We start from the raw sequence: 11,277 nt of genomic DNA, 5'->3' as shown, positions 1-11,277 counted from the left end.
ACATTTATGCATAATTGCCCACTCCTGCAACCAAAGAATTGTTTCAGAAACAGCGCGTCTGCATTCAACGTACCCGCAGAGAAGCCGACGGCGTCAAATCCCCAACGCCGCGTGAAATTGCGCTGCCAGCTACCCCAGTCAATACGCAATTCAGACCGGTAAACCAGAAGCTGTTAGAATATTTAATTTCTTCCAAATAAAAAAATTTCCATGAATATTCTCCTCAATAAATAATTAAATAAAAAAAAAACTCCTTACAATACTCTTCTATTGGTATGAAAATGCGATTTTGTCCAACAATAATGAGATCTATACACTGAATCAAATCTTATTTGCAAGAATATAAATTAATACAACAATCACTATATATCATCATGACAAAATCCAGCATGTATGCACTGGCTGCCTCAGTAGTGTGATGCCCATTTAGAATTTTCATTTCAGTCAGTTGGGTCTCAACAGTTATTGTAGACTGAACTTTTGATTCTTAAAGGGAAGGAATTCCTGAGGATTAGAGTAGAAGTAGTCTTCTTCCTTTGGTCGGTCCATGATGACTCTTCTCCTAGCAGGCTTCCCCATGCGGTTCTCATGAGCAGCCCTTACAGAAGTAGAGAACTCATCCCAATCAATATAGCCATGGTTGAACTGATCTATCAGCTCCACGAGCAGCTTCCGGTCAGGGACGATGGTCTTCCTGAAACCCAAGTATCTGGGAAGCGGTTCACACAGTCAAATAAGGTAATAACTTATCAGAGACCGAGAAAGGTGTTAAAATGGTCCTCAAACTCTTTATAGGAGTTTGTTTTAGTGTCATAGTTTATAAAAGTATTAATTTAAAATTTTTATAAAATCTAAGTCCAAGGCTCCATTTGGGGGAGCTTATTCGCTGCGGCAACATTTTCAAAATGCTGTCTCACCATTTAGAAACTACGTTTGAGCAACTTATCTGAAAATGCAGTTAGTTTTTTACACTAAACACGGAACGGGAGTCGAACCCCACGGTCCACGTTTCTAGGTAAACACAAGCTGCCCCAAACGGAACCAAAAATGACCATATAAATAATCGGGGAGTATGTTGACATTTTATTCATTAGATATAAATGAATGAGTAAAGAAGGATGTGGGGAGTACCTCCTATGACCTTCAACAACCTTGGCCATGTTGCCATCATAAGTAGGAATGAATATATCACTCTCCAATGAGACTAGATAATCCAATGCTGCCATTTGTGAAGAGTGGTTCTGAAAATATCTGAGATCTGAAGGCTCCAACAGCGTCTCTTTCCTCACCTGCAAAACAGGGAAAATAAGGAAGATAGCTCGAGAAGAAGCCAAAAGAAGCAAAATTTTGGGGTTTACTGACCACATTTGGATAAGCTGCAGTTAAGGCAGCCATTCTCCGAGCTCCACCGTATATTTCCCCAGCAGCAATGTATATGGTGGTGCCGGTATCAATGTCTAATGCTTGGAGTATAAGAGCAGTTTCCTCAGGCGTCAAAGGGCAGGACCCGTCTTTTCTTTTTGAGTCAGCATCTATAACTTTTTCTTTCCACCAAGGGTATGCATATCTGTAAATGGCCAGCTTTTAAGTTGTTATCAAACTTATATAAATTCGGAAGATTTACATATATAGCGCTCAATTAAAATGTATTTGCACATCTAACAACTAAGCTTCAAGTTTTAGCACCCTACCTATGCCTGAAAAGGTAGTGCATTTCACTTTTAAAAGTTAAAATTGTGTTATTTAAAATGTGAAATGAAAATGTAATATACAGGAATTGGGAGGCATGGATGTGACAACTAATCTGAAGGCATACACTGTATACCTCATTCGGGTCAACTCCTCAGCTTCCTCCACGGAGCAGCCATGAGTGCAGCCTGAGAAAGCCAACATGTCCATTTCATAGCGAAGATGAAGGACGAGAAAAGGACCATTTCGACGAAGAATGTTGATCACTCTACGTCCTAATTCTTCGATTTGTGGAGTGAATCTAAGAGCAGCATAATTTGTTCTGCAACGTAACTTCTGAATCTCCATTGGCAGGCCATTGTTAGCAAGCCTGGAATCGGTTTTATTCAAATGAACAATCTTGTGTTTGAGGAACAATGGTAGAATCTGCTTGTGTGCATGGAAAGTTCAGCCATCATTAGACCATGTATATACCAACCTTAAAAGGATTTTAAAGGAAATTTACATAAATACCACACATTTTTTATGTATTTACATATCTAGCACCCAAAGTTCGATTTTTACACTTATTGTACACCTTGGTGTCATAAACATATGCCCTGAAAAGGCACTTTTTACTTAGAAAAAAATAATGATGGTGATATTTTTTATGTGATGTTAAAGATATGTAAATACATAAGAATTGTGGAATTTATGTAAATGATCCAATAAGTAAATAAAGAACAAAGCAAAACCTGATTTTTGTAGTAAGAAATGTCCGACCAACTAACAGGAGGCATGGAATAGAACATTCCAAGCGCAACTCTATGCTTTAACCTTGGAGGAAGCTCTTTTAATATCCTGACTTCATCCCTCAGTGCAGAAATGAAATGGTCCACATCAAATATGTCTTGAAACTCACTGTAAAGTGAAAAGTTTTGTATGAATTACTAATGTTCAAGATAAAATATAGAGACATTTACATACATAGCACACAATTCTATTGTATTTACATATCTCACACCTCAACTTTCACATTTACATACATATCACTCCAAATTTTAATCTTACATAAAAAATAGCACTATTATCAATTTTTAAAAATAAAATCTCCGTCTCATACATAGTTTTAAAGCACCAAAGTGTGTAAAAATGAAATTTTTGGTGTGAGATATAAAAATGCACAAGAATTGTGAGCTACATATACAAACTTCCCTAAAATATATGGATAAATGAACAACATTCTATGGCCTCCAAAATACCTAGGATCACTCCAGAATGATGTTTTATCCAATTCCGGTATAATCAGCGTCACATTTAAATATCTTGCAATAGCAACCATATCGCATATCTTCAATGATGGATTTTGATGTTAAAAGCTATTTACAAACTCAAAACCATAGATTAAGAATGCCACAAAATAGAATGATAAATTCAAACATATTAATCTTCATCACTTCAATACTTACAGCAGCACGCATTTGATTTAGGCCTCCATTGCAGGAAACCACCAAGTAACCATTATTTTTATAAATCCCTGAAAAACAAAACACAGCCAAATGTCACATGGAACAGCGTGGATACCACCACTAATTAGAAGCAGTTAATGTGGTCGCATTGACTGCTAATACAGGAGTCTATTTGAAGTAACAGCTGAAAGAATAGCTTAAAAAGAGAACCAGTGATAAGATAACAATTAAACATAGCAAATTGTAAACTTTCACTGAAATACAGGAAAATTTTCCTTTCTTGGAACAAGCAAAGTAAGAAGTCAAGAGCATCATAACGCAAATTACTTAAAAGATCATCTTTATGCAAGTTTTTAGCAATCAACCCGGGGTATGAAGACTATACATAAACGGCAGCATCATAAAAACTTACTTTTGTTTTTCTCTTCAAATTTTTTGTTCAAGAAGAAAATAACAATCTGGCATTTAGTCCCGAAACAAACATAGAAAATTGGACGCTCGATTATTGGAATAAAAACAGTAACTATGTTAATGAGCCTTATAGCAATTATAGAGTACCTAATTCTTAAGAAAATAAAATAGCCGTCGGATGCAAGGAAAATGCTTGTCATTTTCTATTCCTAGTGAGCCAATCATCTCCTTCACAGGGCAATGCACACCCAATCAAATCTACGGAAGAGAAAACAATAAAAGAATAAGTACAGTAAAACTCACTCTTTGGTGGAAGAAGAATCTTATGAGCAGCAACTGGTGGATGATTCAGTGTCGGCGACTGTTGTGAATCCAACAGAGTGAAGCAGGCGGGCCAGCCCTTGAGAACCCTCGGCCCCCATAACTCTCCAAGTGCACTAAGCTGAACTAGACAAGTCCACAGCAAGACAGTGGTCGTCGCACGGATCATCCAAAGCTTCATCCTCGACCTCGACGTCATCGCCCCCTTAAACTTCTGCGCCGCTACTGCTGTCTTCCCCTCGCGGCATGACTTCAAACACGTCTGCTTCTCGTCGTACTCAGATCCCGTCTGCGATCTCTCCAGCTTGCACATCCCCGGAACCCAAAGGGCCCCGCTACCATACATTAGCAACCCTAGAGCTTCCAAGATAAATAACCCTAGAAAAATAAGTTCCCCTCTCCCCCTCCTTTAAATTTACAGAACACCTAAAAAACGCCCAAAAAACTTCAAAAACAATAGCCACACCTGCGTCACCTCCTCCCGTTCAAATTCAGAAATCAGTATACAATAAAAGAAAAGCAATGTAGCATCCTTGACTCCAATCAATGCAGCCTCGTACGGTGAAAAGAAACCCTTCTCCAATCCAGCACAAATCGAACAGAAAAAATACTAAAAAAAGGAACGAATTCAACAAAATAACAAAACGCCTGTTACCACACCGGTAAGAACCCCAAATCCAAAACCAAAAACAACCCTCCTCCTACCCAACTCCAGGAACCCGCTCACCACACCCACTTCAACCGGAAACTAGTGCAAAAAAATTTCAACAAATCAGGAGGAAAGTCCCTAAAATTGCTTCTTCAGGTAAATAGATTGACATATACGGCTCTTTCAGGCGAGAGGGCGGCGGATCTCGCCGGAGACCGGCAGCGAGGCTGGTTCTCAGATGACCGGAATGCGAAGCAAAGGCTCTCTATCCTTACAACTTATCATCCTCATCATGGGAAAGGAAGAGAGCACCTCCTTCGCCTTATGTATTACAAGCCGACTATGCGACCCCATCATAGTTTGTATGAGACCACATCATAATTTCAAATCCTGGCCGTCCGTTTCAATCATTCGCGATGAGTCCTCATGGACAAGTGTGGACCCGACCACACAAACTGGACTCGTTGTGTCGCGACACTCGTCTTGATCTCGATCGCCGACAGGATCCAAGGAGGCTAATGAGATGAACGGCCATGATCTTGAGGTGCGGCATTAAATACTACTTAATTTTAAACAGCACTGCTTCACCGGATCTCGTGACGACCGCCGTCAATCTTTTCGTCTCTTATTTTCTTCTGATGTCGATTGCACCGTCACTTCACGGCTAACCGTTATATTTAGCAACGCGAAAATGACTATACAGAGAGACAATTTTATTAATTTACATCTCTAATATTTAAAATTATTTATAAATATATATATAATAAAACTATAATACCTATTGACACGACATCAGTAAATTCATCTAATTAAATTTTCATTTGAAACCTTTAAGAACTAAATGTATGATTGACCTCTGATTTAGTAAATATACAAACAGACTAAAAGTTCTAATAAGATAAATCCAAACATAAGATGTCTCGATTCATGTCTTATTCAGAGGGGATTTCACTCACTACCCTATAAATAAAGTTTTATTCCAAAGAAGGAAGAGCCAGACTTAGGGTACGTTTGGGGCGGCAGTTTACCTGCAGCGCGGCACCGTGTTCAGCCGCGACGTCCCGCAGTTTGGTGTAAACGCGGAAAGCTCCTCCTGACCTGCGGCCCAGCTTCGTCGATCGGATTTTTACCGCCGTGCCCCCTTTTTACCAGTCCTAACCGCCGACAGTAGATACCGTGAAAGAAGAGCAAGCCGCGATGGTCCTTTTTCCCTGTTTCGAGTGCTACTGTAAAGCTTTCATGTTCAAACTAGCCAGCAAATATATTTTTTGAAAAGATTATTGTCAAATGGTGGGTCCTTCTGATTTCACATTGAACAAAGGTGAATTTGATTCAGTGTGACCTGTCCGTCAACAAATTTATACAATGTTCTGATTGTGAAATTTGTTGAAAATTTAAAAGATAGTTGGAAGTGGGTGCTAGTCTTTATGTTTGCAATGTTTCAAGCATTATGTATGCAGTTATTCCTACTTTATGCTGATGTGGTAAGATGGAGCTGTGAACTTCAATGCCATGTAAATAGAGCAATAAACCCATTCATCCTAAACCTTGATATCTCTAGAGGATTGAGATGACGCTAGACTTTGAAGAAGAGTATTTGGGAAGTTTTTCTTTGTTGGTATTATGTAACAATTTGAATTATCATCCATCGATTTATTGTTTGCTTTCATTTACTCCTGAATTTATTTATATCAAAATAATCAGCTTTAAAGTGTTTCAAATACTTAGCATTATAGCTATGAAATCACATTATAGGGGATGTTTGGTACCTGCATTTGAGCAAGAATTATCAAGCTTCTACTTTCAATAGAATCACATGCATTTATGACTATCACAGTTCTGTTAAGCACAAAATTACAAAACAGTGGCAGAATGATCATTTCTGCAGAAACTCACGTTGTTTTCTCCACGGCTTCCCCTAACAGTCAGCCAGCTTCCCCGCAGCAGTTTCCTGGGGCAGCGCAGCTGCAGCTGAAAAGCTGAGAAGCTACAGCTGCGCCAAACAGAGCCTTAGAGCTGGATCATAGGAGAAGGAGCCAATTTTCAAAGATGTTCTGAATTGAAGACCTTGTTATCACTTCTGTAGTTGCTGACCATCGTCGACCACCTCTCACTAGTCGCTTGCTACTCATCGTCGTTGGGGGAACTTGCAGAGAGATGACGCACGTCGCGGAGTAGTGAAGTACTGTGTGGATTAAGGAGGTACATTGCAGAATAATTAAGCACCTTACGGAGTAGTAGGTTGTCTTAAATATTGTGCAATGACATACTCTAAAGATGGTGTACCGAAGTTTCGTTCATAACTCCCAGTAGCAACCACTCCCGACCATTGTACAATGAACCCTTCTGCGTACGAACAATATACTTGGAGATACTTTGTAATCCTTTCTCGTTTGTGGGACAAGCTTATAGCTGATCATTCTGACTGGGTCAGGCCCTTGATTTTTCCCATTTAGGGTTTTCCGCTTAAAAATTTATATCGTCTCTACTTGTTATCATTAATGTGTATAATGGATTTTGGTACAACGTTAAAATACTAAATAATTATTCTACTGCCGCTAATCTTCCAGCACACAACGATCATATTATCCAGGTTGACTAGAATGCAACATTTATGTGCCCATCTTTTGCACCAATATTGAACATATTTCCTTAATCTTTATAGATTTTTTCAAAAGGTTAACTTATTATCCTTTGTTTGAAAAAATACATCTAATTTCTTTCTTCTGTCTCACCATGCGAGAATATATTCTTACATCAAGCTGTTGTAATTTTTCTTCAAAGAAAGCCACTAAATTCATCAATATCTCTATTAGTATATCACCTTGAGTGTTTTTCAATTTGAAAATTCACTTGCATGTAACAACCTTCTATATTTTTAATTATTTATATGATTTTATATGTTTTTTTCTTAAGAGACAATTGTATTCCTCTTGTTTTTTCTTTAATCCATTACTTTAAATCCTTAACAAAGATGACTTATTTATATCTTAAAGATTCAAAATTTTCATATTCAAGGGCTAACATAATTACATATTCAATCAATTTCTTATATCCATAATTTATTGGCAGCTAATACTCCTTCCATGATCTAATGTAACTTAATGGTTGCTGGCCTCTTTAAATGTTGCTTTAATTACATATTATTATGCAATAAATTTATGTAGCTCTTGATAATTTAGTTAGAGTTGACAAGAGGCTCTAACGTAAATTATTAAAAATTTTTATCATACAAAATTATATTCTTTTAGTGTTTAATAAAACTATCACTTTTACATGCATTATTAATATAAAAAAACATAACAAATATTTGTATTGATAATTGATAAGCCATCGACAAAACTTTAACATTCAACATGAATCTCGAAATAGACATGGATCTCAAGACAATTTTTTCAGCAAGAAGTGTTCAAACTCCGACTAAGAGTCATCCAGAGCTATGATATCAATAAACTTAAAGTCAAAAAATGTCTGACTGGACGAGAACCCAATAATATCAAAATTAGTCCAATTGGAACCAAATCAAGCTCTAATTAAGCTATTAAATCACTTTTTGAAGCTTTATGGACATACTTGAAATGTCAGACAAACACCGAATCTGGCGAGCTGATAGTTGAGTTGAGCATCTCAACAAGACGAATCCAAGGAGACCAAGATCACTCAATTCTGACATCAATAAGACACTCAAACATTCATCAAATGTTGTCTAATCCAATGAAGCTCTTGTTACTGTCTGATCAAAGTGGTTCATATTCATGCATTAATTGCACCCAAAACTCTATAAATAGAACCCTATTTCTCTCTTGAAAAGAAGAGCGAGAGCTTGAGATCTGAAGAAGAGCGTGAAACTTGACAAAGGAGCTGAAGTCCAATATCACTCCCGCCACCGTCGACTAACGTAAACCACTAAAAGACATAACAAATATTTGTATTGATAATTGATAAGCCATCGACAAAACTTTAACATTCAACATGAATCTCGAAATAGACATGGATCTCAAGACAATTTTTTCAGCAAGAAGTGTTCAAACTCCATCTAAGAGTCATCCAGAGCTATGATATCAATAAACTTAAAGTCAAAAATGTCCAACTCGACGAGAAGAACCCAATGATTCCAAAACTAGTCCAATTGGAACCAAATCAAGCTCTAATTAAGTTATTAAATCACTTTTGAAACTTTCTGGACATACTTGAAATGTCAAACAGACACCGAATCTGGTGAGCTGATAGTTGAGTTGAGCGTCTCAACAAGATGAATTCAAGGAGACAAAGATCACTCAATTCTGACATCAATAAGACATTCATCAAATGTTGTCTAATCCAATGAAGCTCTCGTTACTGTCTGATCAAAGTGGTTCATATTCATGCATTAATTGCACCCAGAACTCTATAAATAGAGCTCTATCCCTCTTTTGAAAAGAAGAGCGAGAGCTTGAGATCTGAAGAAGAGCGTGAAACTTGACGAAGGAGCCGAAGTCCAACATCACTCCCACCACCGTCGACTATCGTAGACCACCACTTATTAGCCTCCTGATCGCCGCCCATTTCTTGTGACAAGTTCTTCTACACATCTACATCGTTACTCTAAAGACTTTGTAACCATTTTCTCGTCTGTGGGACAAGGGGTTGTACTTGTAATCTTCGGTTTATAATGAATCACTTCAACTGCTTCAAATCTCATGGTCTTTTCCTTTTACGATTTTTCCACATAAAAATATCTTGTATCACTACTAGTTATTTTTTTTCTTCTGAGTCTGTATTAGATTCTCGTGCAACATTAAGAGGATAATTTATTACTCTACCGGTGTGAATCATCTAGCACTTATTAATAATTATTTGAATACTATGAGAAATTAACCCCTTAATTCATTTGGGATAATCTAGTAATATATATTTTGTATTTAAGTTTTTTTTTTTAATTTTTGTGGGCATATGTTATAAACCTAAAAACTCTCAGGTACGATGGCAGTAGGTGGTGATTTATTTGCTGAATAATATGTAATGAAAAATGCTCTAGCCTAAAAAAATTTAAAAAGTGGAGCTATAAAGCAAGCATCCATGTAACCTTTTCATGAAGTCATGTATTGACTCTTTTTGCAGGATCACTTTTCTCTAATGTATTTTTAGTAGTTTTCTGTGTAGCAATACTAGAATGTGAGTAAAACTAATTAAAGTTCTTACCATATAATTCTAATCTATTATAAGTTCTTAAGCATTGATAGCATTGCTCTTTTAATTTTTCCTAGGGATTTTATTGTAAAAAATTTGAAAATATTTCATCTTTGGATTTAATTTAAATTATCCAAAATTTTATAGAACAAAAAAAAATGAATAAATATCTCCTTGAGTTGAAACTTTGGGTTGGTTTTTAAAGATGGTAATGATTGCATTCTATAACTCCTACTTTTTGTGCCAACAACTTAAAACTAAACCCATCATTCCAATGATGCATGACTCATAAAAATTATTCTTTGCAATTGAATGACCACCAAGCAATCTTAATTCCTACAATTTCACCAAAGCTCATCACTAAGATATTTTAATTATTAATATTTTAATTTTATTTTATTTAGATAAGAGTTATCACATAATTTTTACTACATTATTTTATTCAATAGAGAGAAGGTGCATCGAGACATACAGGAAGATGCCCAGGCATTGCAAGCTCAAATAATAGACCAGTTTGAGGCTCTTCGAGCAGCCATGATCCAGCAGAATGCCCGATCGCCAATCGTGGAGGGGGAGTCTCAGGGAACCCGACCTCAGAAGACTCCTCTCTATAATTTGTCAGTGCTTTACGGTTGGCCCAGTGATCGACCAATCGAGGGACTGAAGGATTCCAAATCGGGGGACAGTGTCACATCTAGGCCAATAGTCCAACATCGGGCAAACCGAGCGGGAACATTTGCTAGGCCAACGATGGGCAGCGCCTTCTTCCGAAGAATTTTGGAAACCATATCCCCAATGAAGCTCATGATTCCTCACTCGGATCCTTATAAAAGGAAGAGTTACCTAGCTTCTTTTAAGTCAACGATCGGAGTCCTGTAGATAGATGATGCCATGAAGTGTTTGTTGATCTTTACCATGCTGAAAGAAATCACGCTCTAATGGTTTAACAGACTGCCAGTTGTGATCATAACGTCTTTTTTTGAATTCCGGAAGCTCTTCCTAGAACACTTTGCCAATATGCAAAAAACGAGGAAGAATATAGAGTCCCTATTCAGATCAGGCAGGGGAAGAATGAAAACTTGCAGTCTTACATCACCCATTTCCAGAAAGAAATGCAGAAGGTAAATAATTTGGAGCCTTTCATCGCCCGACTGCCCTAAAGCAGGGGATCCAAAAAAAATGGTTCAAGCATGACCTGAACCTACTCAGGCCAAGGATCTTTAGGAAGGTCTTGGAATTAACAAATGAAAAAATCGCCATCGAAGAGGACTTTATGGAGTCCTCAGAAATTAAAAAAAGAACATTCAAATACCAGACACATAAGCAGAAGGGTTAGGATGATGACAAAAGGCCAAAGGGCAATCAAGCCCCTAATGGAGGATGAACCGACTTCTTGAGATGACCGAGGGGATGAACGAAGCAACAAGGGTCAGCAATATCATCCTGACCAGTAGTTAGCTCAGTTCTATGAGCAACTGTGTGCATATCAAGAGTAAAAGAATCGACGCCCTTGAATGTGTTGATGACCAAGCTAGTCCAGGCCATTCAAAACAAGAACTGATTTAAGAAAGCCCCCCGTACACCCCCCCC

At 37.5% G+C, this 11,277-nt stretch overlaps 1 protein-coding gene across 1 annotated transcript; it reads right to left on the bottom strand.

Annotated features, from left to right (window-relative positions):
* Nucleotides 1-217: 217 nt before the first annotated feature.
* On the bottom strand, nucleotides 218-4,827 carry LOC110031710 (uncharacterized protein At1g04910-like). Its single transcript, XM_020735059.1, has 8 exons — nucleotides 3,852-4,827; nucleotides 3,138-3,205; nucleotides 2,931-3,019; nucleotides 2,424-2,589; nucleotides 1,826-2,115; nucleotides 1,363-1,567; nucleotides 1,132-1,289; nucleotides 218-709 (listed from the first exon to the last, which is right to left on the bottom strand). Exons 1-8 carry the CDS (start codon nucleotides 4,213-4,215, stop codon nucleotides 463-465), a joined length of 1,587 nt encoding a protein of 528 aa, XP_020590718.1. The 5' UTR covers nucleotides 4,216-4,827; the 3' UTR covers nucleotides 218-462.
* Nucleotides 4,828-11,277: the final 6,450 nt, after the last annotated feature.

This window comes from Phalaenopsis equestris, unplaced genomic scaffold (assembly GCF_001263595.1).
Source record: "Phalaenopsis equestris unplaced genomic scaffold, ASM126359v1 Scaffold000840, whole genome shotgun sequence".
Lineage (NCBI taxonomy): Eukaryota > Viridiplantae > Streptophyta > Magnoliopsida > Asparagales > Orchidaceae > Phalaenopsis > Phalaenopsis equestris.
Note: the sequence above shows the minus strand (reverse complement) of the source record. Positions and strands in the feature narration are given on the sequence as shown.

Coding starts and splice junctions, on each gene's coding strand:
- LOC110031710 (XM_020735059.1), bottom strand. CDS start 4,215: ATGTATGGTAGCGGGGCCCTTTGGGTTCCGGGGATGTGCAAGCTGGAG. Junction 2,590..2,930: donor TCATTCTGGAGTGATCCTAG/GTATTTTGGAGG, acceptor TTCACTTTACAG/TGAGTTTCAAGACATATTTG. Junction 1,290..1,362: donor CTGCAGCTTATCCAAATGTG/GTCAGTAAACCC, acceptor CCTGTTTTGCAG/GTGAGGAAAGAGACGCTGTT.